This window comes from Anomaloglossus baeobatrachus, chromosome 5 (assembly GCF_048569485.1).
Source record: "Anomaloglossus baeobatrachus isolate aAnoBae1 chromosome 5, aAnoBae1.hap1, whole genome shotgun sequence".
NCBI classification, from domain to species: Eukaryota; Metazoa; Chordata; class Amphibia; order Anura; family Aromobatidae; genus Anomaloglossus; species Anomaloglossus baeobatrachus.
The window spans coordinates 55619302-55646857 of record NC_134357.1 but is presented as its reverse complement, the minus strand read 5'-3'; the positions used below and the strand labels follow the sequence as shown (position 1 = coordinate 55646857).

Below are 27556 nucleotides of genomic sequence, written 5' to 3'. Positions count from 1 at the left end.
CTTTTTTCTTCCCATCATTCTGGTACAGGTTGATCTTTGTCTCATCTGTTCATAGAATACTGTTCCAGAACTGAGCTGGCTTCATGAGGTGTTTTTCAGCAAATTTAACTCTGGCCTGTCTATTTTTGGAATTGATGAATGGTTTGCATCTAGATGTGAACCCTTTGTATTTACTTTCATGGAGTCTTCTCTTTACTAATGACTTAGAGACAAATACACCTACTTCACTGAGAGTGTTCTGGACTTCAGTTGATGTTGTGAACGGGTTCTTCTTCACCAAAGAAAGTATGCGGCGATCATCCACCACTGTTGTCATCCGTGGACGCCCAGGCCTTTTTGAGTTCCCAAGCTCACCAGTCAATTCCTTTTTTCTCAGAATGTACCCGACTGTTGATTTTGCTACTCCAAGCATGTCTGCTATCTCTCTGATGGATTTTTTCTTTTTTTTCAGCCTCAGGATGTTCTGCTTCACCTCAATTGAGAGTTCCTTAGACCGCATGTTGTCTGGTCACAGCAACAACTTCCAAATGCAAAACCACACACCTGTAATCAACCCCAGACCTTTTAACTACTTCATTGATTACAGGTTAACGAGGGAGACGCCTTCAGAGTTAATTGCAGCCCTTAGAGTCCCTTGTCCAATTACTTTTGGTCCCTTTAAAAAGAGGAGGCTATGCATTACAGAGCTATGATTCCTAAACCCTTTCTCCGATTTGGATGTGAAAACTCTCATATTGCAGCTGGGAGTGTGCACTTTCAGCCCATATTATATATATAATTGTATTTCTGAACATGTTTTTGTAAACAGCTAAAATAACAAAACTTGTGTCACTATCCAAATATTTCTGGACCTAACTGTATATGTATGGGGTTGCTGTGTCATGGGTGTGCTATGGCCATTGCCCAGTTCCGTGACCCTGGGGGTAGCTTTTAAAAGGGGTTTATTTACAGGGGAGTTGAAAGAGTTTATATCATGACGCCACTTGCGTAGTTGGAGCCGCCGCTGAACAGTCTATGGCCACATAGTATTATCACATTGTATAAATTATACAAATTTATTTGCATTTTGCAGAGAGAAATAAGTATTTGATCCCCTACCAACTATTAAGAGTTTTGGCTCCTACAGACACTTAGGGGTGCTTCACACACAGCGAGCTCGCTGCCGAGATCGCTGCTGAGTCACGCTTTTTGTGACGCAGCAGTGACCTCATTAGCGATCTCGCTGTGTGTGATACTGAGCAGCGATCTGGCCCCTGCTGTGAGATCGCTGCTCGTTACACACAGCCCTGGTTCGTTTTCTTCAAAGGCGCTCTCCCGCTGTGACACACAGATCGCTGTGTGTGACAGCGAGAGAGCGACAAAGGAAGCTAGCAGGGAGCAGGAGCCGGCGTCTGGCAGCTGCGGTAAGCTGTAACCAAGATAAACATCGGGTAACCAAGGTGGTTACCCGATATTTACCTTAGTTACCAGCCTCCGCCGCTCTCACGCTGCCGGCTCCGGCTCTCTGCACATGTAGCTGCTGTACACATCGGGTTAATTAACCCGATGTGTACTGTAGCTAGGAGAGCAAGGAGCCAGCGCTAAGCAGTGTGCGCGGCTCCCTGCTCTCTGCACACACAGCTAAGCGGTGTGCGCTGGTAACTAATGTAAACATCGGGTAACCATACCCGATGTTTACCTTAGTTACCAGTGTCCGCAGCTTCCAGACGCCGGCTCCGTGCAAGCGCAGCGTCGCTTGCACGTCGCTGCTAGCTGGGGGCTGGTCACTGGTGAGATCTGCCTGTTTGACAGCTCACCAGCGACCATGTAGCGATGCAGCAGCGATCCTGACCAGGTCAGATCGCTGGTCGGATCACTGCTGCATCGCTAAAGTGTGAAGGTACCCTTAGACACTCCTAATCAACTTGTTACCTGCAATAAAGACAACTGTCTTACATTGTGACCTGCTTAAAAGCCTCCTGTCCAAAGACTCAATCAGTCAGACTCCAATCTCTACAATGCTGTACGGTCTGCTCATCCGTATTTAGAATGTAATTGCAGAATAGAACGGGGACCACCTGGAAATGTATAGTCTATGGCCAGTGCTCAAGAAGTTAAAGGGGTTATCCAAGATCATTTTATTTTTTTCTATGAGCCTAAAAACTAACTTTAGGTAGTTGCTGACGGCCTGCCTGTTCGACCTGGCACCAGCTCAGAGGGCTCACTCACTATTCCAGCCAGCAATTCTGCTGCTTCAAGACAACAGACTATTTCTTTGTATTACAGGCCACACTATTGATGAGGCCTCTCCTCAAATGGACTCTATGCCTTTTAAGCTCTGCTTGCCATTGCATCCAGCATCCTCAGGCTCATAGTTTCATGGCATTGTGTTAATTAATGCTGAAGATTAGTGTTGAGCGAGTATGCTTGTTACTACTCGGTACTCGCACGAGTATCACTGTACTCGGGCTACTCGGCGGGTACCGAGTAATTTTGCAATACTCGTGCTTTACTCGTGGTCTTCATCCCTGCATGTTGGCGCTCTTTTGAGAGCCAGCCCTCATGCAGGGATTGGCTGGCAGACCACTGCAATGCCACAGCCCTGTTAGTTGTGGAATTGCAGTGATTGGCCGGCCCGCACAGCGTGACCGAGCCTTTATACCGGCGGGCGCGCTGTGCTCTGTACACAGCCATCTCATATTCCCTGCTTTCCACGCCCACAGGCGCCTATGATTGGTTGCAGTGAGACACGCCCCCACGCTGAGTGACAGGTGTCTCACTGCACCCAATCAGCCGGTGGGCGGGTCTATACTGTGCAGTAAAATAAATAAATAAATAATTAAAAAAACCGGCGTGAGGTCCCCCCCAATTTTAATACCAGCCAGATAAAGCCATACAGCTGAAGGCTGGTATTCTCAGGATGGGGAGCTCCACGTTATGGGGAGCCCCCCACCCTAACAATATCAGTCAGCAGCTGCCCAGAATTGCCGCATACATTATATGCGACAGTTCTGGGGCTGTACCCGGCTCTTCCCGATTTACCCTAGTGCGTTGGCAAATCGGGGTAATAAGGAGTTATTGGCAGCCCATAGCTGCCACTAAATCCTAGATTAATCATGTCAGGCGTCTCCCCGAGATTCCTTCCATGATTAATCTGTAAATTACAGTTAAAACACACACACCCGAAAAATCCTTTATTAGAAATAAAAAACACTAACAAAGTCCCTCATTACCAATTTATTAACCCCGACAAACCCTCCATGTCCGGCGTACTCCACGGACTCCAGCGTCGCGTCCAGCTCTGCTGCATGGAAGTGACAGGAGCTACAGAAGACACCGCCGCTCCGGTCACCTCCACGCAGCTAATGAAGGGAATAGCGCGATCAGCTGCTGTCAGTCAGGTAACTCCCAGCCACCGCTGGATCCAGCGGTGGCCGCGATTAACCTCAGTGACAGCAGCTGATCGCTATACTCACCTCAGTTGGTGCATGGAGCTGACCGGAGCGGCGGTGAGTAGCGCGATCAGCTGAGCTGTCACTGAGGTTACCCGCGGCCACCGCTGCATCCACCGCTGGATCCAGGTAACCTCAGTGACAGCTCAGCTGATCGCTATACTCATCTCATTAGCTGCGTGGAGGTGACCGGAGCGGCGGTGTCTTCTGCAGCTCCTGTCACTTCCATGCAGCAGAGCTGGACGCGACGCTGGAGGACTGTGGAGTACGCCGGACATGGAGGGTTTGTCGGGGTTAATAAATTGGTAATGAGGGACTTTGTTAGTGTTTTTTATTTCTAATAAAGGATTTTTCGGGTGTGTGTGTTTTTTAACTGTAATTTACAGATTAATCATGGAAGGAATCTCGGGGAGACGCCTGACATGATTAATCTAGGATTTAGTGGCAGCTATGGGCTGCCATTAACTCCTTATTACCCCGATTTGCCAACGCACTAGGGTAAATCGGGAAGAGCCGGGTACAGCCCCAGAACTGTCGCATATAATGTATGCGGCAATTCTGGGCAGCTGCTGACTGATATTGTTAGGGTGGGGGGCTCCCCATAACGTGGGGCTCCCCATCCTGAGAATACCAGCCTTCAGCTGTATGGCTTTATCTGGCTGGTATTAAAATTGGGGGGGACCGCACGCCGTTTTTTTTAATTATTTATTTATTTATTTTACTGCACAGTATAGACCCGCCCACCGGCTGCTGTGATTGGGTGCAGTGAGACACCTGTCACTCAGCGTGGGGGCGTGTCTCACTGCAACCAATCATAGGCGCCGAAAAGCAGGAAAGCAGAGAATACGAGATTGATTAATGAGCGGCCGGCTTTTTCAAAAGAGGAAAAGCCGTCGGAGTTTAGTGAACAATGAACAGCCGTGCAGCGCCGCGCCGGTGATCGGGGAACGGTAAGTAAGAGAGAGGGGGGGGGGAACTGACCGACAAACTGTGAGAGGGGGACAGACAAGACATAGAGAGACCGACAGAGCGAGACCGACCGACGGGAGATAGAATGAAAAAAAAAATGACCGACATCGTTAGTAAAAAACACAAAACGTGCGTTTTGGACATCGGAGTGCCACACAAGGTTTTCACGTAAAATCTTTCATGTATTAATCTCAAAAAGTAACATACACCAGCTCTATCTCACTATTGGGTATGTGCCCTTAACATTTCCGCCATGAAAATTCATTTTGGTGTCATTTTGGAAGGTTTTCTGGTGAGTCCGTAAAAAAGGCGTAAAACTCGGACAAAATTGTTCACAGCTGTGACTTTTGAGTGATAAATGCTTCAAGGGGTCTTCCCCATGCTGTTGCCATGTCATTTGAGCACTCTTCTGAGACTTTTGTGACATTTTTAGGGTTTCTACATGCTTCCGGGGGGTCATTTCACAAAAATACTCGGGTCTCCCATAGGATAACATTGGGCTCGGTGCTCGGGCCGAGTACACGAGTATCTTGGGATGCTCGGCCCGAGCCTCGAGCACCCGAGCTTTTTAGTACTCGCTCATCACTACTGAAGATGTTCAGTTATTGGATGGCTCTGGGACCCTGTGCAGGGACTCCAGGAGCAAAAGAGGAGCCTGGGATTGAGAAGGCTAAACATATAGAGTTTAAATTAGGATTAAAAGTTGCCCAGGAATAACATGTTGTCATTCTATTGGGGTCATGAACACCTGCAAAACTTTCCAACAGTGGCCAAAACTAAGTGATGTACAGTGTGGAACACAGCAGCCCACTTATGGCCAAGTCCTGCCCCTTCCACTGAAGTGTAGAATCTAGGTCAACAATACATAAAGTACAGTTCCCCACAATGGCACTGTGCTGGGCTGATGTGTTCATCAATTAGTTCCAACCACTATAAGGCCTCTTTCACACGTACGTGCCTCCGGTACGTGTTTGGTCCGTTTCCTCACGTACCGGAGACACGTACACACGTAGACCTATGTTTTCCAATGAGGTTGGGCACACGTATGTATTTTCGCACAGGAACATGTGTCCGTTCCGTACATACGTGTGTCCATGTGTTTCTCATGGCAACATGTCCGTTTTTATCCGGCATCACAGGTGTCACCTGGAATGCAAACGGACCACACGGAGGTGTTCCGTGTGACACGCATCGGAGAAAACACACGTGTTTGAGAAAAGGAAAAAAACCCTTTATTCATCTTCAGCCCTCCTGTCTCTGCCGCGGCTGTCACTCGCCGCTCATTATGCTCATTGAATATTCACTTCACTGCGGCCGGAAGCAGCAGCAGTGGGGAGTCGGCAGTACTGGAGACCGAAGATCAGCACCACGGACAGCGACGCCAGGGACAGGTGAGCAGAAAGTTTCCGTTCTCCGTGTGTTATCACGGATAACACATGGAGAACACACGTAGCCCATAAACACAGCTCACGGAGGGCAAAACGCACCTTTGACACGTACGTGAAAAACGTGCGTGGTTTTTCACGGACGTGTGAAAGAGGCCTTAGAGATGTTTTCAGGTAGGCAGTTTTCACATCATTGGGAGATAAAATGCCGTGCCCCGCTGCTGGAGATGTTGGCAGCTGATCAGTGGAGTTCTCAGGGGTCGTAACCCAATTAATCTCATATTGATGGCCTGTCCAGTATTTTAATTTTTTAAAACTTTTGTGTGTTTTTATTTCTAAGGGAAAACCCGCAATGGACGTAGATTCAAGTCAACACCTCTAGCTACACCGCTATCTAAAGTCATAACTGTAGAAAATGATCTATCACCAGAGCCAAAAGAACCTGAAAAAGTAAGAGCATATTTCCCCGAGACCTGGATTTGGGAACTTGTTGCTCTTGGGTAAGTTGTAGACTAAAGTCTATATATAAATGTACTTTTAGTAACATACTAGACTGTCACTCATAAAGAAAACTATTCAGACACCTATTGCTTTATACCTTCTTTCTCAGTTCTTTTAGTCTAATGCGGGCGTCTCACGAGACGATATATTGTGCAATATGTTGGTGGGGTCACGTCGTAAGTGATGCACATCTGGCATCGTTTGATATATCGTAGCGTGTGACAGCTACGAGCGATGTTGAACGAGCAATAATACTCACCTTATCGTTGCTCGTTGACACATCGCTCACTTTCATAAAATCGTTTCTCCTTCTCCGCGTCAGTTGTTCATCGTTCCCGAGGCAGCACACGCCGCTCCGTGTGACACCCCGTGAATGATGAACACAGCTTACCTGTGTCCGCCGGCAATGCGGAAGGAAGGAGGTGGGCGGGTTGTTTAAGTCCCTCTCATCTCCACCCCTCCGCTTCTATTGGGCGGCCGCTGTGTGACGTCACTGTGACGCCGAACGTCCCTCCCCCTTCAGGAAGAGGATGTTCGCCGCCCACAGTGACGTCGCTCAGCAGGTAAGTATGTGTGACGGGGGTAAACGACTTTGTGCTCCACGGGCAACGAATTGCCCGTGACGCACAAACGACGGGGGCGGGTGCATTCGCTCGTGCGATCGCACGATATATCGTCTCGTGAGACGCCCGCATAAGGGATTTTACAGGATAAACAAAGGGTTGTCCAAGAAAAATACCAATTTTACAGGTTGTATATGGTTTAGTAGCTTTGATCCATTCACTTCAATTGAATGTTAAAATGTCAATTAAAATACAGTTATGAGAAAAACTAAGTACACCCTCTTTGCATTCAATGGTTTTAAATAACAGGACATAATAGAAAAAACTGGTCCTTATAAAGTATTAAAATTAGGGTAACACAACCTCAAATCAACAGCAACACATGACAAATTATCTGTATGGTCATCTCTCTGCTATAAGAGTTTAGTGACAGGTTCTGGGTCTGAGTCTCACTTGCCCTTGTGAGACTCTGCTATTTAAATTGTATTTCCTTTTCTTTGGGGAAGAGAAAGTTAATGTCAGTATTCTCTGCCAGCAAGAAGTCTCATAATGATCTCAGTCCCTTTACATACCCTCTGCTACCAGCACAGGGTGCTGGTTTATTCTCTTTGCCATTTGGATGCTTGGATAGGAGGTGGAAGGAGCTGCTAAAACACTCTGACTGCAGCATTTGTAGTGTTTTCCCCCTGTCTTTCTTCCTTCCCTGGTGTGTTGTTTCAGTGCAGCAGTGAGGCTAGCATCCCTTACCTGCCCATTCCTTAGCCAGGGACTATTGTAGGGTCTCTCAGGGCTTCAGGTTCCTGCTTGGTGACAAGTAAGTAACCTGTATAGGGACTGGATAGGAGTGTAGGGTACAGCGGCAGATAAGTGGAGGAGGTGTCCATCTTCCCTCTCACTAGACCCAGGCGCCAACGTTATTAAAGCATCCCTGGTGTACCCCTTGTTTGTCATGGTGTAACCCTTGTTAAGTGTGTTTGGCTTCATGCCAGACTTTTGGCTAGTCCATGTGTGACAGTGTCATTATTTACTTGCCAAAAACTTGGCCAAAATGCAGACGCAATGTGTGAAAAATTAAGGACACCCATACAGCTTCCATAGGAATCTATAATTGCAAAGTTCCCAGGTTTTGTGGCTGCAAAATCAGCCTTAATCACCATCTGTGCACTCCCATCGTGACAGTAGAAAAAAGTTTGTTCTGATTTACTGTGCTTGGTTTTTACAAAACCTGGGACAGGGCAAATGCAAAACATCTCCACTTTGGCCTGTAAAAATGTGGCGCCCCTGAGGCTTTAGTCACCACAGGGTACTGCACCTCAGCGGAGGTGTAGTATTCATCCCAGGTAAAGAGGAGGTCACAGTTTATTGTACACACACACAGCCAGCTAGTAAGTGGGTGGAGCCAGCAGCAGAACAGGGAGAAGGAAGTGTGCGTCAGCTAGTTTCAGACAGACGGAGGAGGAAGACTGAAGCAGAGCTTCAGGAGAGAGGTTCTGGGGATGGAAGGCTGGAGGATTATGTCCCAGGACCAGATGAGGGAGAAAGAGATAGAAAAATGTAACGTTTCGGCTATTGCCTTCTTCACAACTGAAATATATGACAGAAAGTAAAATACAACAAGAAAAGAAAAAGTCAATACCAATATTCATTCATATTCATATCGTAGAAAATATAACAACAATTTTTTATCCTTTATTACCTATATGGTATTTGAAGTAATATCTAAGAAGAACGTTGGACGTATATCATTTGTATCTGAAAAGATAACAATGCCCACATTTTAGGAATCACAGAAATCATAAGAATACCCTAATATATACTTGAAAGTAAATGTCATATCCATTGTTGAGGTTATAAAGCATATCATAACTGTCAATCAACACTTTCACCAACATATCGGAAAATAAAGAAACATTTTTTACCTTCCTTTTGAAAAAAACAATGTATAATTGTAATGCCCACAAAGGGAAATGGTATTGGATCGCTATAAGACTGAAAAACAGAGTGAAAAGAACACTATCAGTATATCAGATAAAGGGAATCAAAAAAAGCGCATAAACAATGTTTGTGATCCATTAGGAGAAAGTGCCGGTCAGCAAAGGGTTAACAAAGGAGAAGGACATGGCATACCTGTTTAGCCGAGGATCAGCGGTGGAGTGAAATAAAGTGACCGCGCTGGGGTTTAAATGTGCTGAAGGGGCGGGCATAATTAGACAATTTCCTGTGTTTGTGGAACGCATAGAGACGAATGACACGCAAGCCGCGCGTGCGCTGTGTACCCGGAAGTGCGCGCATGCGCAGAAGTGAAAATCGAGTATAAGTGAATTACGGCGCCCAGATTGTCATTATGAAACAAGGGATATTAAGTGCGCATCTGAAAAAGAAAAAAGGGGAGATAGATAGGGCTTTTAAGACCAAAATGAAATGTGTATGAACAACATTAATGAAATAATCTGCATACTATCAAGGATAAATTAATTTCATCAGTATGGGTGTCAATACATATTAACGACTTCATGTATATGTGGTATATCCACATGTTTATGCACACACATATATACACACATACACGTATATATATGCGCATACATGTGTGCATACACCCATATATTTCTAATGTAACGTATGACAACACATATCATATATGATAATATAAGACAGCCATGACATAACTGTATATGTATACATATGTGTGTAAGACATTATGTCAGTACGCACACATGTATACCCATAATTCACATCATCACACAATGAATATATATATATACATATCATAGTATCATAGTATCATAGTATCATAGTTTTTAAGGTTGAAGGGAGACTCTAAGTCCATCTAGTTCAACCTGTAGCCTAACATGTTGATCCAGAGGAAGGCAAAAAAACCCCCAATGTGGCAAACAAGTTCCAATGGGGAAAAAATTTCCTTCCTGACTCTACATCCGGCAATCAGACTAGTTCCCTGGATCAATACCCTGTCATAAAATCTAATATACATAACTGGTAATATTACATTTTTCAAGAAAGGCGTCCAGGCTCTGCTTAAATGTTAGTAGTGAATCACTCATTACAACATCATGTGGCAGAGAGTTCCATAGTCTCACTGCTCGTACAGTAAAGAATCCTCGTCTGTGATTATGATTAAACCTTCTTTCCTCAAGACGTAGTGGATGCCCCCGTGTTCCAGTCGCAGGCCTTGGTGTAAAAAGATCTTTGGAAAGGTCTCTGTACTGTCTCCTCATATATTTATACATTGTGATTAGATCCCCCCTAAGCCTTCGTTTTTCCAAACTAAATAACCCCAAGTTTAATAACCTGTCTTGGTATTGCAGCCCACCCATTCCTCTAATAATCTTGGTGGCTCTTCTCTGCACCCTCTCCAGTTCAGCTATGTCCTTCTTATATATCGGTGACCAGAATTGTACACAGTATTCTAAGTGTGGTCGCACTAGTGACTTGTACAGAGGTAGAACTATATTTTTTTCATGAACACTTATACCTCTTTTAATACATCCCATTATTTTATTAGCCCTGGCAGAAGCTGCCTGACACTGTCCACTAAAGTGAAGTTTACCATCCACCAATACACCCAAGTCTTTTTCTGTGTCTGTTTTACCCAGTGTTCTACGATTAAGTACATAATCATAAATGTTATTTCCTCTACCCAAGTGCATGACCTTACATTTATCTACATTAAACTTCAATTGCCACTTCTCAGCCCAATCCTCCAATTTACATAAATCTCCCTGTAATATAAAATTATCCTCCTCTGTATTGATTACCCTGCAGAGTTTAGTATCATCTGCAAATATTGAAATTCTACTCCGCATGCCCCCAACAAGGTCATTTATAAATATGTTGAAAAGAAGTGGGCCCAATACTGACCCCTGTGGTACCCCACTATGAACTGAGACCCAGTCCGAGTACGTACCATTAATAACCACCCTTTGTTTCCTATCACTTAGCCAGTTTTTAACCCAGTTACACATATTTTCCCCTATCCCCATTATTCTCATTTTATGTACCAACCTTTTGTGTGGCACCGTATCAAAAGCTTTTGAAAAGTCCATATACACAACATCCACTGCATTTCCCTGGTCCAGACTTGAACTTACCTCTTCATAGAAGCTGATCAAATTAGTTTGACAGGATCGATCCCTCATAAACCCATGTTGATACTCTGTCATAAGGTTATTTTTCTTGAGATACTCCAATATAGCATCTCTCAAGAAACCCTCAAGGATTTTACCAACCGTAGAGGTTAAACTTACCGGCCTATAATTTCCCGGCTCAGTTTTTGTCCCCTTTTTGAATATTGGCACCACATTTGCTATGCGCCAGTCCTGCGGTACCGACCCTGTTATTAAGGAATCTGAGAAGATTAAAAATAATGGTCTATCTATCACAGAACTCAATTCCTGTAGTACTCTGGGGTGTATGCCATCCGGGCCCGGAGATTTGTCAACCTTAGTGATTTCGAGGCGGCGGCGTACTTCCTGCTGGGTTAAGCAGGTAATATTCAAGTGTGAATTTATAGTATCACTGGTCATGTCATCTGCCATGGCATTTTCTTGTATAAAAACCGTAGAAAAAAAGTCATTCAGCAGGTTGGCTTTACCCTCATCCCCTTCCACCATTTCACCAAGACTATTTTTAAGGGGGCCAACACTATCGCTTTTCAGTTTTTTACTGTTTATGTAGTTAAAGAATATTTTAGGATTATTTTTACTTTCTCTCGCAATGAGTCTCTCTGTCTCAAACTTAGCTAACTTAATTTGCTTTTTACATATTTTATTTAATTTTCTATAATTATATAATGCCTCATCACTACCTACCCTCTTTAATTCTTTTAAGGCTTTCTGTTTTTCTTTTATTGCTTCCCTTACAGCTCTATTTAGCCATAGGGGTTTCCTCCTATTTCTAGCATGTATATATACTCCCACATATATATACTCCCACATATTTTTAAGCTGTACAAAATTCTCCAATATTAATAAAGACCATAAGCTTAATAGTAAGATAGAACGGACCCCATATCAATAATTCTCGTACTCTCTATTAAGTCCAAAAGGGGAAAGGGTATTGAGGGTGTGGATCCAATAGGATTCCCTTTCTTTTAGTTTCTTAATCCTATCACCCCCACGTCTCAAAGGAGGAATATGTTCCAAAACTTGAAATCTCATCTGGGAAATTGTATGTCCGCACTGGATGAAATGGTGCGGAATGGGCAACATAACCAACTTGCATCGTATAGTGGACTTATGTTTCCCTATGCGGTCTCGGACATGCTGGGTAGTCTCCCCAACATATCCGAGACCGCACGGACATTTGATCAGATACACCACATATGATGTGTCACAGGTGAAAAAGTCCTTAAGATAAAAGACCTTTCCAGTGCGAGGATGGGTACATTGATTTCCTTTAATGATATTGGAACAGTGAGGACAGTGTAAACAGGGGTAATTTCCTTGTTTGGGTGTAGATAAGAAAGTTTGTCTCGATTTAACAATATTTGACCCTATATCCGCCCTTACCAATATATCTCTGAGATTAGGAGAACGTTTATAGCTAAAAAGAGGTAAAGATGAAAATTCGGTTATTTGTGGATAGGAATTATGTAGTATCTGCCAGTGTCGAAGAATGATACCTTTTATAATAGGATGAAAAGGATGAAATGTGTTGACAAAAGTGATAAATGGTCCTACCCTTTTAGATCTAGTAATAGAGCTATAACTAGAATGGTAAGCAGAATCTACTATAGATGGAGGATAACCACGTTGTAAGAATTTATTGGACATTTCCTTATGTCTTTTTAAACGTTGATCCTGAGAAGAAACAATCCTTGTCACTCTTTTATGTTGAGATATTGGTAATGCATTTTTCAAATGTCGTGGGTGGCTGCTAGTATAATGTAAAAGACTATTACGATCTGTCGGTTTCACATAGATATCTGATATAATGTTGCCACTTGGATTTATATTTATACATGTATCAAGAAAATTAATACTAGATGGATCCACATGTTGAGTAAAGGATAAGCCATTAACTCTAGTATTAAGATGACAAAAAAATTCATCAAAAAGTGAATGGGGACCTGAGAAGACGATAAAATCCCTCTGGTGACATTAAAAGAATAATTTTGGACAAAATTCATTATTATTCTACTCATGGAGTCATTGACACGAAATTGGCTAGTTATTTAAATAAGGTAAATCCAGTTACACCGGTGTTTTACACCTTGCCCAAGGTGCATAAAAATTTATGGCAACCGCCTGGGCGCCCAATAGTGGCTTCAATTGATTCATTATTGTCACCCTTGGCTATCACACTTGATCGTATTTTTACTCCGTTAGTATCTAAGACTCCTTCATATCTAAGAGATACAGATGATTTCTTACATCAATTACAATCCTTGGGTCCACTTCCTTCTGATACACTCCTTGTCACTCTTGACGTTAACTCCTTGTATACTAGTATACAACATGATCTTGGTATACAGGCCGTGTCGTGGTTTTTGGAATGCTACAGTGATTATTCCTCACTACAAAAACAATTTTGTCTTGACCTGTTGGAGATTGTTTTACACAAAAAATGTTTCTTATTTCAAGATCAATTTTATTTTCAGACTAAAGGAACGGCTATGGGTTCAAATGTTGCACCACCTTATGCAAATATTTATATGACGCATTTCGAATCCCAATTTGTATACAATCATCCTATATTTTCTGATCACATTTTAATGTACAAAAGATACATTGACGATATTTTTATCGTCTTCTCAGGTCCCCATTCACTTTTTGATGAATTTTTTTGTCATCTTAATACTAGAGTTGATGGCTTATCCTTTACTCAACATGTGGATCCATCTAGTATTAATTTTCTTGATACATGTGTAAATATAAATCCAAGTGGCAACATTATATCAGATATCTATGTGAAACCGACAGATCGTAATAGTCTTTTACATTATACTAGCAGCCACCCACGACATTTGAAAAATGCATTACCAATATCTCAACATAAAAGAGTGACAAGGATTGTTTCTTCTCAGGATCAACGTTTAAAAAGACATAAGGAAATGTCCAATAAATTCTTACAACGTGGTTATCCTCCATCTATAGTAGATTCTGCTTACCATTCTAGTTATAGCTCTATTACTAGATCTAAAAGGGTAGGACCATTTATCACTTTTGTCAACACATTTCATCCTTTTCATCCTATTATAAAAGGTATCATTCTTCGACACTGGCAGATACTACATAATTCCTATCCACAAATAACCGAATTTTCATCTTTACCTCTTTTTAGCTATAAACGTTCTCCTAATCTCAGAGATATATTGGTAAGGGCGGATATAGGGTCAAATATTGTTAAATCGAGACAAACTTTCTTATCTACACCCAAACAAGGAAATTACCCCTGTTTACACAGTCCTCACTGTTCCAATATCATTAAAGGAAATCAATGTACCCATCCTCGCACTGGAAAGGTCTTTTATCTTAAGGACTTTTTCACCTGTGACACATCATATGTGGTGTATCTGATCAAATGTCCGTGCGGTCTCGGATATGTTGGGGAGACTACCCAGCATGTCCGAGACCGCATAGGGAAACATAAGTCCACTATACGATGCAAGTTGGTTATGTTGCCCATTCCGCACCATTTCATCCAGTGCGGACATACAATTCCCCAGATGAGATTTCAAGTTTTGGAACATATAACTCCTTTGAGACGTGGGGGTGATAGGATTAAGAAACTAAAAGAAAGGGAATCCTATTGGATCCACACCCTCAATACCCTTTCCCCTTTTGGACTTAATAGAGAGTACGAGAATTATTGATATGGGGTCCGTTCTATCTTACTATTAAGCTTATGGTCTTTATTAATATTGGAGAATTTTGTACAGCTTAAAAATATGTGGGAGTATATATATGTATATATATATATTCATTGTGTGATGATGTGAATTATGGGTATACATGTGTGCGTACTGACATAATGTCTTACACACATATGTATACATATACAGTTATGTCATGGCTGTCTTATATTATCATATATGATATGTGTTGTCATACGTTACATTAGAAATATATGGGTGTATGCACACATGTATGCGCATATATATACGTGTATGTGTGTATATATGTGTGTGCATAAACATGTGGATATACCACATATACATGAAGTCGTTAATATGTATTGACACCCATACTGATGAAATTAATTTATCCTTGATAGTATGCAGATTATTTCATTAATGTTGTTCATACACATTTCATTTTGGTCTTAAAAGCCCTATCTATCTCCCCTTTTTTCTTTTTCAGATGCGCACTTAATATCCCTTGTTTCATAATGACAATCTGGGCGCCGTAATTCACTTATACTCGATTTTCACTTCTGCGCATGCGCGCACTTCCGGGTACACAGCGCACGCGCGGCTTGCGTGTCATTCGTCTCTATGCGTTCCACAAACACAGGAAATTGTCTAATTATGCCCGCCCCTTCAGCACATTTAAACCCCAGCGTGGTCACTTTATTTCACTCCACCGCTGATCCTCGGCTAAACAGGTATGCCATGTCCTTCTCCTTTGTTAACCCTTTGCTGACCGGCACTTTCTCCTAATGGATCACAAACATTGTTTATGCGCTTTTTTTGATTCCCTTTATCTGATATACTGATAGTGTTCTTTTCACTCTGTTTTTCAGTCTTATAGCGATCCAATACCATTTCCCTTTGTGGGCATTACAATCATACATTGTTTTTTTCAAAAGGAAGGTAAAAAATGTTTCTTTATTTTCCGATATGTTGGTGAAAGTGTTGATTGACAGTTATGATATGCTTTATAACCTCAACAATAGATATGACATTTACTTTCAAGTATATATTAGGGTATTCTTATGATTTCTGTGATTCCTAAAATGTGGGCATTGTTATTATCTTTTCAGATACAAATGATATACGTCCAACGTTCTTCTTAGATATTACTTCAAATACCATATAGGTAATAAAGGATAAAAAATTGTTGTTATATTTTCTACGATATGAATATGAATGAATATTGGTATTGACTTTTTCTTTTCTTGTTGTATTTTACTTTCTGTCATATATTTCAGTTGTGAAGAAGGCAATAGCCGAAACGTTACGTTTTTCTATATCTGAATATCCGAATATGGAAATAAATAAATAATAACTGATAACACATAGTGTGCCGGAGTTTTTTCTATATACGGATTATTTTTCTCCTGAGCACCATAATTGTGAGCCAGACCATTCTTTATAAGGAGGGAGAAAGAGAGACACTGACACTCAGAACAGTGACAGACAGGGAACAAGTGAGATGTGGGAGAACACGGTTGCTGAGGGGAAAGCTGCACCACAGCCCCCTCAGGATTGGGCGCACAGAACAGGGTGCGAAGCCCTAGGCTGGTGGGCACTGCACGTCCCACCAGCAGAATCCACCGGGCAAAGGATTTCAAGTCTTCTGGCCCACACAAAATGTCTGGGGCACAGCAGCATATAGACCCAGGAGTTGTGACAACAGAGTGGCACCAGTAAGGGACTTGCACTGCCTGCCATATGGTACAAGAACGGAGCCAGTCCAAGGACTCGGGTCTCAGTGTAGCTTCAAGCAACTGGGACTCACACAACACAGTGCAGGTAGGAAGGACTCACGGAAAGAAGTACTGGCCCTGACCTTCGAACTATCCGGGATCAGCTCGAGCCCATGAGAGCGGAGTCCAGTAGTCCAAAAGCGGTGACATCTCAGTGCGTAAAGTACTTTAACTGCAACCCCTGTGTCATCCAATCCTTCCCGCGCCTTAGCTGCACAGCAGCAGGAGACTACAACTCCCAACCTCCCTGTGGGCCTGAGCTCTGCCTGTGGAGAGCTGTACCAACCTAGCTGCACTAACATCTGCCCTCAGAGGAAACCTCTTGCAGCTATCGGAGGAACAAGAAGGAAGAAACCGGGCACAATCTCCAGCCAGTAATCAAAGCAGAAAAACACCTGTCATGATAGGCAGGGGGATTTTTCCCACTAGCATGGAACTGCCAAACGGGGTGCACCGCACAGCAAGGCTAAGAAGCAGTACAATACAAAAAGAAAAGGACGGAGGGCACTCACCGCAAATAAGCAGTAGAAAACTTGTATTTATTTGTTACATGGAGTAGGCATAAAAAAGGGGCGGAGGGGAGATGGACTGACCATACGCGAACGACAGCTGTTTCGCACTGGCAATTGGCGCTTTGACAAGTCCCTTGGATGGTGCGAAACAGCTGTCATCCGTGTGTGGTCAGTCCCTCTCCCCTCCACCCCTTTTTTATGCCTACTCCATGTAACAAATAAATACAAGTTTTCTACTGCTTATATACAGTGAGTGCCCTCCATCCTTTTCTTTTTGTATTGAAACCTCTTGCAGCTGCGGCTCCTATTTTAGCTGCACACCACAGGTGGCATCACAAACAACTACTATCCACATCCCCATCCCCGCTCACGGTGGCTCAGTGGTTAGCACTACAGCCTTGCAGCGCTGGGGTCCTGGGTTCAAATCCCACCAAGGACACTATCTGCAAGGAGTTTGTATGTTCTCCCCGTGTTTGCGTGGGTTTCCTCCGGGTTCTCCGGTTTCCTCCCACACTCCAAAGACATACTGATAGGGACTCTAGATTGTGAGCCCCAATGGGGACAGTGTTACCAATGTATGTAAAGCACTGTGGAATTAACAGCGCTATATAAATGAATAAAATTATTAATTATTATTATTATTATTATTATTGACACCGCTGGGGTCACGGAACCAGGCCAGGCCGCTGTGACATCCCCAAACCTACACGGGCCCGGTGATGAGTAACTCCCAAGACCCCGTGGGCACGTCACAAAGAATACTGATCCAGACATTTTAGGATTTGTTCAGATGGAACTTTATATTCAACCATGTGCCTTTATGGATATGGATATCTTTGGTGGATCTATTTTCTTAAAGGTATTCCTGCAGATTTACCCTCTCTATTCTGTAGACAGATGAAAAATTGCAATCTTGTCAGCCAATTATACTACAACAACTCTACTGTCAGGTTAATCCAGATAGGTATCATGATCCAGGACTGGTATTCTCCACTCCAGAGTTTCTCAGACCCGGTCTGGTCATGTCAGGGGTTAACTCCCATCAGCCTTGTTCTGGTTTGAGGAGACACTATATCTGGTCTCTGAACCTGCAATCCTGTGCTAGTTATAGTTTTGCTCTGCAGCCTGTGACTTGCTCTGGTGAGATTTCCTGTTTGATCTGACTCCTTGTTTTGTGCCCTGACCTGTACCCTCCTCCGTTCGTCCGTCTATCCCAGTCCCTGACTTCCCGCTCCTGTCTGTTGTTTGTATTTCCCTCTGCATACCTGATCTGCCGACTTCTGACTTGGTAATGTTTTCTGGCTTTATTTTGATTCTCCCTTTGCTGTGATTTGACTCTCCTGGCTAGACCCTGGCTGTTTGACTACTCTAATGCCCCCTGGTGGTTTGCCTGTTAACTACCTGCTGAAGTTACTCTGCTATACTTCAGCTGTCTTTCTGTTACAGTGTTACTTTGACTCTCCTGCACTACTCTGCTGCCACCTAGTGGGGAATACGCTGTACTACGTCTTACCAGCCCTTTGTACAGTGTGACAGTAGGCTAGTCTTCATTTCTAATCAATGGTCTTTGAAAGCACATGACTCTGATCATCAGTTGTCCTTCCTTGGATCACTTTTTGGTATATCATAACAACTATACAAAGACTACAAAGCGTAATAAAGGCAAACTGAAAAAAATACCTGATAGCTCTCATGACGCAGCAGTCCCCCGTTCCTTCAACACCATGTGCGGCATCTTCTACGGCTCTTCTATCATATTTACTCTGCGCCTTCAGCAAAGAACATGGCAAATTCATGATGTGCATTGTGACATCCAAAGTCTTGAAGAATAAAGATGTTAGACGAGCCGGAAAGGATGTTGCGCATGCTGTGCCAAAAGAATGAAGAGGTTGGATAGATCAATATGGAGGACCAGATGTAGGCAAACGGAAGCATAACAAAAATGGGATTAGGAGATTCAATTCAATTTGCCTTGAACTAATTTACTCATCTCTAATGTTGACCCTTAATACCCAAATCCTTTTGCATCCCTAGTTTTCCTGCTTCCAACACCAAAATATCAAAGACTTGACTGTTGACTTGCTGCCTAATATATCCTACCATTCAATATTAATCAGTCATTCATTTCACCTGTCAGTGTGTTATTTGTGACTGATGTAACAGGGACCAAGGTATATTAGAACGCTCTATAATGTTTTATCATATCAACTTAGGGGTACTTTACACACTACGACATCGCAAGCCGATGCTGCGATGCCGAGTGCGATAGTCCCCGCCCCTGTCGCAGCATTGATATGTGGTGATAGCTGGCGTAGCGAAAATTATCGCTACGCCAGCTTCACATGCACTCACCTTGCCCTGCGACGTCGCTCTGGCCGGCGACCCGCCTCCTTATTAAGGGGGCGGGCCGTGTGGCATCATAGCGACGTCACACGGCAGGCGGCCAATAGGAGCGGAGGGGCGGAGATGAGCGGGATGTAAACATCTCGCCCACCTCCTTCCTTCTGCATATCCAACGGGAGCCGCGGTGACGCCGGTAGGAGATGTTCCTCGCTCCTGCGACTTCACACACAGTGATGTGTGCTGCCGCAGGAGCGAGGAACAACATCGGACCGTCGCATTGGCGTAATTATAGTTTTCGCCGACGCTGCACCGATGATACGATTACAACGCTTTTGCGCTCGTTAATCGTATCATCTAGGCTTTACACACTACGATGTCGAGAGCGACGCAGGAAGTGCGTCACTTTCAACATGACCCCACCAACATCGCACCTGCGATGTCGTAGTGTGCAAAGTACCCCTTAAGGTTTCATTTATATGAAACCAAGGAAAACTTTTAAACAACATCATTAGTGGATTTGAGCAGGAATTATATTAAATTGTGACTTTATGGGCTTGGATATGCCGTTATGTCATGCCTGGCAGAAGTCTGACCAATGGGAACAACAGTGATCTCATGAATGAAGGCATAAAAGATCCTTCAGAGAAATTGCTGAACCGCCACTGATTAACGGGGGCTTTACATGCTACGATATCGTTAATGTTTTATCGTCGGGCTCACATCGTTAGTGACGCACATCCGGCGTCATTAACAGTATTGCAGCGTGTAATACTTACCAGCGACCTTAAACGTCCTCCAAAGTGGTGAAAATCGTTCACCATGGAGAGGTCGTCCTAAAACCAAAATTGTTAATGGTTGTTTATAGATGTTGTTCCTCGTTCCTGCGGCAGCACACATCGCTGTGTGTGACACCGCAGGAGCGAGGAACCTCACCTTACCTGCGTCCCGCCCGCAATGAGGAAGGAAGGAGGTGGGGGGATGTTCGTCCCGCTCATCTCCGCCCCTCCGCTTTGATTGGCCGGCCGCTTAGTGACGTTGTGGTGACGTCGCTGTGACACCAAACGCACCTCCCCCTTGAGGGAGGGATTGTTCGGTAGTCACAGCGACGTCGCCGACCAGGTAAGTGCGTGTGATGCTGCCGTAGAGATAATGTTCGCTGCAGCAGCGGTCACACGATATCGCATGTGTGGCGCCCCTGAGGCTTCCGTCGCCACAGGTCATTGCACCCCATCTGCGGTGTGATGCCCCATTCTGGGAGAGGAAGAGGGTGAACTCCGGTTTCCTGGTAAATTCACACTACACCCATTGCTAGGGACACACAGGACCAGGGAAAGTGGCAGGCAACCCTCCCATGCTGCATGCTGAGAGGGGCTGTAAGACCCATCCCTGCTCCCATAGGGTGGTAGCTTAGCAACTGGGGAGGTGGGAGGAGCCACCAGAGAGCAGACAGAGACAGGAAGGTGAAGTTTAGTCAGTTCGCTCAGGGAGTGGGAGAGTGAGGAGTGAGCATGTAGGACGAGAAGAGAAGAAGGAGTCGCAGGGCCACGGGTAGTCCTGTAAGGTGCCACGAGCAGTCCTTGTTGGGTACCGCTGCCGAGGGCCCAGAGGCGCTACGGGTAGCTGCAGGCTGCGGTGGCCCGTTCCACAGTGACATCGGTGGAGCGACTAGCTGCGACAGGGGGACGGTCCCTAGACACTGAAGGAGTGAAAAGACAGTCTCCAGACAGTAAAAACCGAGGCCCAGGGAATTGCAAGCTCCCAGGGCCAGAACCCAGAGCAGATCTTCAGAAAAGGGGAAATCAGCCGACAGGTGACCCCCCAGCCTGGAGGCTGTAATGGAGGCCAAGCCAAGTCCATCTACCTAAGGCAAGGCTAGTGAAGTCAGCAGAAAAAGGGACACTAAAGAGAGGGAACCGGATTTCACGCTCGGAATCACCCAGAAGGCGGAGGTCCCTGACAGTGGTCCCAGCAGTCTGAGGGTCCTTGCAAGTGTGACAGAAACAGTGAGTAAAAGAACTGGAACTGCACCTTGGACTCGTCTCTGTTATTCCACCTACATAGACACTTACAAGCACCAACTGTGCCCCGGGCATTGCTCCACCTGTGGGGAGCAGTACTACCATTGCTGCTATAACATCATCCCGGAGGCCTCACACAGCAGCGGCGGCTTAATAGCCGCATACCACAGGTGGCGTCACGAACACCCTTTAACAACCAAGCCACACATTCAACTGACACCCACCAGGGCCACGGAGCCGGGCCCAGCCACCACTGACTACCACCGGACTAGTCCGGCCCGGCACCGGGTGTCCCATAGCCCTGGGGTGGGCGAGTCAACTTTTGGCGTCACGAACAGGATTTCGTGCCCGGTCTAACCGGGTACTGTGCGCCTGAAGAACTGTGTACTTTGTCGAGAAACCGCCGCCATTAGCGCTGCTGAAAGCGGGAAGAAGGGGGGCGTGCAAGAAGAAAGGGCGCGAAGAGAAGCCCCGCCCCCTTGTCCAAGAAAAGCGCGCGAAGCGGTGTCCGCCATAGAAAGCGAAAGAAAAAGAAGTGGTGACCAAATAAGCTGGCCGGCTGGCAGAAACAGCTTAACGACCGATCAACCGATAAAGAAAAAGAAAATGTACCTGATACTAAGCGGAGCGGTACCGGCCGTGATGGGCTGGGCGCCAGTCTGGCGCCAGTTGCTAGTACAGCCTCCGGCCCCGCCTCCAAGAAGGAAAAGGGATCAGCCGAGTGGCGTGGTCGAGCACTCGAGCAGTGTTCCAGGCAGCATCTCCCAGGCCGGAAGCATGGCGGAGGAGCTGCAGCGAGGTGCCCCAGGAGCCGGAGGAGAGGACCCCGAGCTGGACCTGCTGAGAGAGGAAGTGCGAGCCCTGACCCGGAGGCTGAGCAGCGTGGGAGTGGAAGCGGACCGGTGGAGAGGGGCACCGCTGATACCGGAAGGCCTGGGCCGGTGGATGGACGCCGCGGAGCAGCAAAAGGGTGAGCAAACTGAAACCCCGATCCGTCCGGACCCATGGCCCCGCCACGCGCCCCTGACCAGTCACTTCACCGACCCTCTGGCCTCCCCCGCCGGACCCGCGGAAGCCCGATGGAGCACCGGAGGCCCGCCTGAGACCCCCGCGGACGGAGCTTGGGGTGGGATGACCCCCGAACCGCTAGTGGGCCCCCTGCCGAGTCCCCCTGTGAACCTCCTGGGAATGGCATCCCCGGGAGTGAACTGGGACGCGGCGCCCATAGAGACCAGGGGACTGCAGCGGCCGCTGCGCCCCAAGGAAACACCCCTGGCCAATGAGCTGACGTGCCAAAGGCTGGTGGTCGAGTACCAGCAGGAGCGGGAACTCCGGGAAGAGAAAAGGAGGGCCCGGGAAGTCGCCAATCTGGCCTCCAAGGAAGAGGTCAGGAAGGCCCTGAAGGGAGCTGAGTGCCCAGTAAAACGGGGCACTGTAGTCGATTTCCGGCAGAAAGGTGGCTGGGGCTTCATCCGGGAGCCTGGCCTGGGCAAGGACGTGTTTGTAGCACGGAGAGACATTGAGGAACACCTGCCCAGAGGCCACCCAGGCCGCGACGCCAAGCTGGGTGATGAAGTGGAGTATACCCGGCTGATGGGGGACCGCGGGTGGTATGCGCTGCATGTGCGCATTGTGCAGGAAGCAGCGGCCCCAGCAGAGCCAGAGTGGCGCCGCACAGCACAAGAGCACAGCATCTCCCCAAGCAGCAGCGCCACCTCCAGACAGACTCAGGCCGCAGAACATTGCAGCCGGCCTACAACAGTAACCCAGGAGACGCAGACCAGGATCTCCATGGCGCGTGTGATGCAGGGCGCCCGGCCAAAGCAGGGCCCCAGAGACCACAGCAATAGCCCCCTGCAGACAAGCAGCCCCCTGCAGCAGCGCCGTGCAACGCCTACCGGCAGCCCCACTCCAACCCAGGCTGCGGGACAGCGCAGAAGGTCAGGGACCAGTGCCCAAGGGACCCAGACGATGATCTCGTCAGTGGACCTGCTGCCAAGAGCCGTGCCGGAGTGGGATCCTGACATCTAGAGAACAAAGAAGATGAAGAGCTGCCGAACTGTACATAGCCCCTAATTCTTTTTGAAGAAGTCCCTTGTGTTTTGCCCCTTATTCTTTTCGAAGATGACACCCTTTCCTACTGTGCTGCCCCTGATTCTTTGCGAAGACGTCACCCCCCCATGTTAAGTGCTACCGGGCCACTGAACTGGAATGTGGGCCCCGGTGAATGTTTAGGTGTCATGTCGTACCAGGCCACTGGACTTAGTGGCTGGTGTGTGGTGTATGTGTTTTCTGTCCTACCAGACCATTGGACTTAATGGCTGGTATGTTGTTGATATGTCTGATGCAACCAGGCCATTGGACTTAATGGCTGGTCGAAGATGTTACTTTGTTTGTTTGAAACGAACTGACGGGCTACTGGACTTGTAGTAGCCAAGAATGTAATTAGTTGCACCCGTTGTGCCCCCTACCAGAATTATGGGGGATTTGCCTGAACCGTGCAACGGACTGGAAGTGCACACTTAGAGTTTTCTTTATAAGAAGTTTGCAACGTTCATGATATGTGCCTCCCATAAAGGGAAGAAATGTTTTACTGTTTATGTTATTGCATATAAAAATGTTTTTGCAGTGTCTCCCATTTGTTTTTGTTGTTTTTCAGCCCGAGGACGTGCTGGGATTTGCTGTGGGGGAGTGTGGCGCCCCTGAGGCTTCCGTCGCCACAGGTCATTGCACCCCATCTGCGGTGTGATGCCCCATTCTGGGAGAGGAAGAGGGTGAACTCCGGTTTCCTGGTAAATTCACACTACACCCATTGCTAGGGACACACAGGACCAGGGAAAGTGGCAGGCAACCCTCCCATGCTGCATGCTGAGAGGGGCTGTAAGACCCATCCCTGCTCCCATAGGGTGGTAGCTTAGCAACTGGGGAGGTGGGAGGAGCCACCAGAGAGCAGACAGAGACAGGAAGGTGAAGTTTAGTCAGTTCGCTCAGGGAGTGGGAGAGTGAGGAGTGAGCATGTAGGACGAGAAGAGAAGAAGGAGTCGCAGGGCCACGGGTAGTCCTGTAAGGTGCCACGAGCAGTCCTTGTTGGGTACCGCTGCCGAGGGCCCAGAGGCGCTACGGGTAGCTGCAGGCTGCGGTGGCCCGTTCCACAGTGACATCGGTGGAGCGACTAGCTGCGACAGGGGGACGGTCCCTAGACACTGAAGGAGTGAAAAGACAGTCTCCAGACAGTAAAAACCGAGGCCCAGGGAATTGCAAGCTCCCAGGGCCAGAACCCAGAGCAGATCTTCAGAAAAGGGGAAATCAGCCGACAGGTGACCCCCCAGCCTGGAGGCTGTAATGGAGGCCAAGCCAAGTCCATCTACCTAAGGCAAGGCTAGTGAAGTCAGCAGAAAAAGGGACACTAAAGAGAGGGAACCGGATTTCACGCTCGGAATCACCCAGAAGGCGGAGGTCCCTGACAGTGGTCCCAGCAGTCTGAGGGTCCTTGCAAGTGTGACAGAAACAGTGAGTAAAAGAACTGGAACTGCACCTTGGACTCGTCTCTGTTATTCCACCTACATAGACACTTACAAGCACCAACTGTGCCCCGGGCATTGCTCCACCTGTGGGGAGCAGTACTACCATTGCTGCTATAACATCATCCCGGAGGCCTCACACAGCAGCGTCGGCTTAATAGCCGCATACCACAGGTGGCGTCACGAACACCCTTTAACAACCAAGCCACACATTCAACTGACACCCACCAGGGCCACGGAGCCGGGCCCAGCCACCACTGACTACCACCGGACTAGTCCGGCCCGGCACCGGGTGTCCCATAGCCCTGGGGTGGGCGAGTCACATGCACGACGGGGGCGGATGCTTTTGCGTACGATATCGCTAGCAATCGCTAGAAATATCGTAGCGTGTAAAGCCCACTTAAGACATGCTTAGTAATTTACTTCTTGCAGTAGGGAAACCAACTTAAATCACTTGTAATAATATTACTGGAAAATAAGACAATTTTCTTGCTTAATCTAGAGATTCTGGCAGAAGTGAAATCCACCAAAAGGCTCCAGATACCATCACTGACTGGAACGCAGGAGCCATTTGTTTGGGACCCAATGGATTTGGTCTTTCTCCTTCATCATCACTACGAGTTTTCCAACCATTCTTTGTGGATCTTACCCTTCCATATTCTGTTATCAGAGGAGAGTCATTTACCCTCAAGGCTTCAGTCTTTAACTACTTAAAACAATGTATAAAGGTAAATAGAGTGACAATGCATAAAGTATAACTTTTTTTAAGTGCAAGCAAGGGTTAATCATGACAAAGACTCGTGTGGATATAATATTCCATATAGTGTCAGAATGATATTCATGTAGTATACAGTCAGTCCTCTCGATAGAACAAGATCCCATTCATTTTTATTTCTTTTTTTTTTTTTTTCAAGATTTTATTAGTTTTAATCAAGCCCAAGAAGTTGATAGACCTCAATGATTGCAAACCCTTGTTTAAGGGCTGGTTCACACTAAGCGACAGCGACAACGAGGTCGCTGTTACGTCACCATTTTCTGTGACGTAACAGCGACCTTGTAAGTCGCTGTTATGATCGCTGCTTAGCTGTCAAACACAGCAGCCGAAGCAGCGATCATAACCGCGAGAGCAGGGAGCCGCGCACACTGCTTAGCGCTGGCTCCTTGCTCTCCTAGCTACAGTACACATCGGGTTAATTAACCCGATGTGTACAGCAGCTACATGTGCAGAGAGCCGGAGCCGGCAGCACAGGCAGCTTGAGAGCTGCGGAGGCTGGTAACTAAGGTAAATATCGGGTAACCACCTTGGTTACCCGATGTTTACCCTGGTTACAGCTTACCGCAGCTGCCAGATGCCGGCTCCTGCTCCCTGCTCGCTTCATTTGTCGCTCTCTCGCTGTCACACACAGCGATCTGTGTGTCACAGCGGGAGAGCGCCTTTGAAGAAAACGAACCAGGGCTGTGTGTAACGAGCAGCGATCTCGCAGCAGGGGCCAGATCGCTGCTCAGTGTCACACACAGCGAGATCGCTAATGAGGTCACTGTTGCGTCACCAAAACCGTGCCGCAGGAGCGATTTCGGTAGCGATCTCGCTATGTGTGAAGCACCCCTTAGTCCTTTGGTGGGTCAGTCCAATGCCTGAAGAGGATCATGAAACTGGAGGTGGAATGAGAAAGCCGGGGCCCACCACATAAATAAATGTACTAACTATATTGTATCAACTTCCATTTATTTCCATTGTTCATAATATGTATAAAGTGGCCGTACATCAAGACTAGCATTTCTTACTTAAGATTTGGTCCAAAACCTCCTGGAGTGAGATATACCAAATACATTAAAGTGGTTACAATGGACTATTTTTTTTTTTTTTTACTATGGGCCTATCATGCCCCAGGATTGTCACGGGGTATATAAGGATGGAACAGAGGCTCCTAGGCTGACCCTAAGGTTCGGGTCCTTGGGCTGTCCTTTATTTTGAAGGTAGGCTTGATGGTAGCCAAGTTAAAGCCCCCAGTGTGACCCTGTCTCCTGTCCGAGCCCTGCCCTGATACTACTCTCCCCCACCCTGGGAGTGGGCCAGCAACCCAAAAACCAAAACCCCACAAGTAGGCACAGATAAGGGTAAATGAAAACTTGCACACACTGCACTTAAACAAAAAGGGGGACAGTATGTGAACTGGGGAGCAAAGCAAAAGGGGTAGGGAATTAATGCACAGCTGGATGACTCGCATACGACGCAAAACCGCAACATGTAGATCACCATACAACAGGATAACCACAGGAACCGAGGAGCAAAGCTATATCCAGCATTCAGCTCCAGTATCCAGGGCCTTATAAAGGGTGAAGGCAGCTGGTGATCAGCAGCCTGAGCTCCCAGCAGATGATCACTAACCAGCAGGAATTAACTCCTGCTGAACTGGAGAGCAGTGAAGCCAGAACCAGCCAACATCCATGACTTGCTGTGCAACTAAGTGATCCCAGTCTGTTTGTCAGACTCAGCAGTGTGAACTGAGTCCGACGCCTCCATGATACCCAACAAGTGAAACGCTGAACACTGTACAACAGTGTTTTGATCCCGCCACTTGTGCTGTGTGATAGGCTTCCTTCTCCACTGAGTCACAGCATGTTCAGTCCCTGTCCAAGTGCTGCTTATCTTTTAACTTTGTATTCTGTTGGTTTTTCAGTCACCAGGTGTTTTCATTTGCTC

General features: G+C 46.3%; 1 protein-coding gene across 1 annotated transcript in view; it reads left to right on the top strand.

The window, feature by feature from the left end:
- Positions 1 to 27556, top strand: part of LOC142312619 (alpha-2-macroglobulin-like) — a 179396-nt gene that overhangs the window by 67632 nt on the left and 84208 nt on the right. The window contains exons 18-19 of the mRNA XM_075351614.1: positions 6126 to 6285; positions 25355 to 25580. Coding sequence (XP_075207729.1) covers positions 6126 to 6285; positions 25355 to 25580 — 386 coding nt within the window. The remainder of the gene's footprint in view (positions 1 to 6125; positions 6286 to 25354; positions 25581 to 27556) is intronic.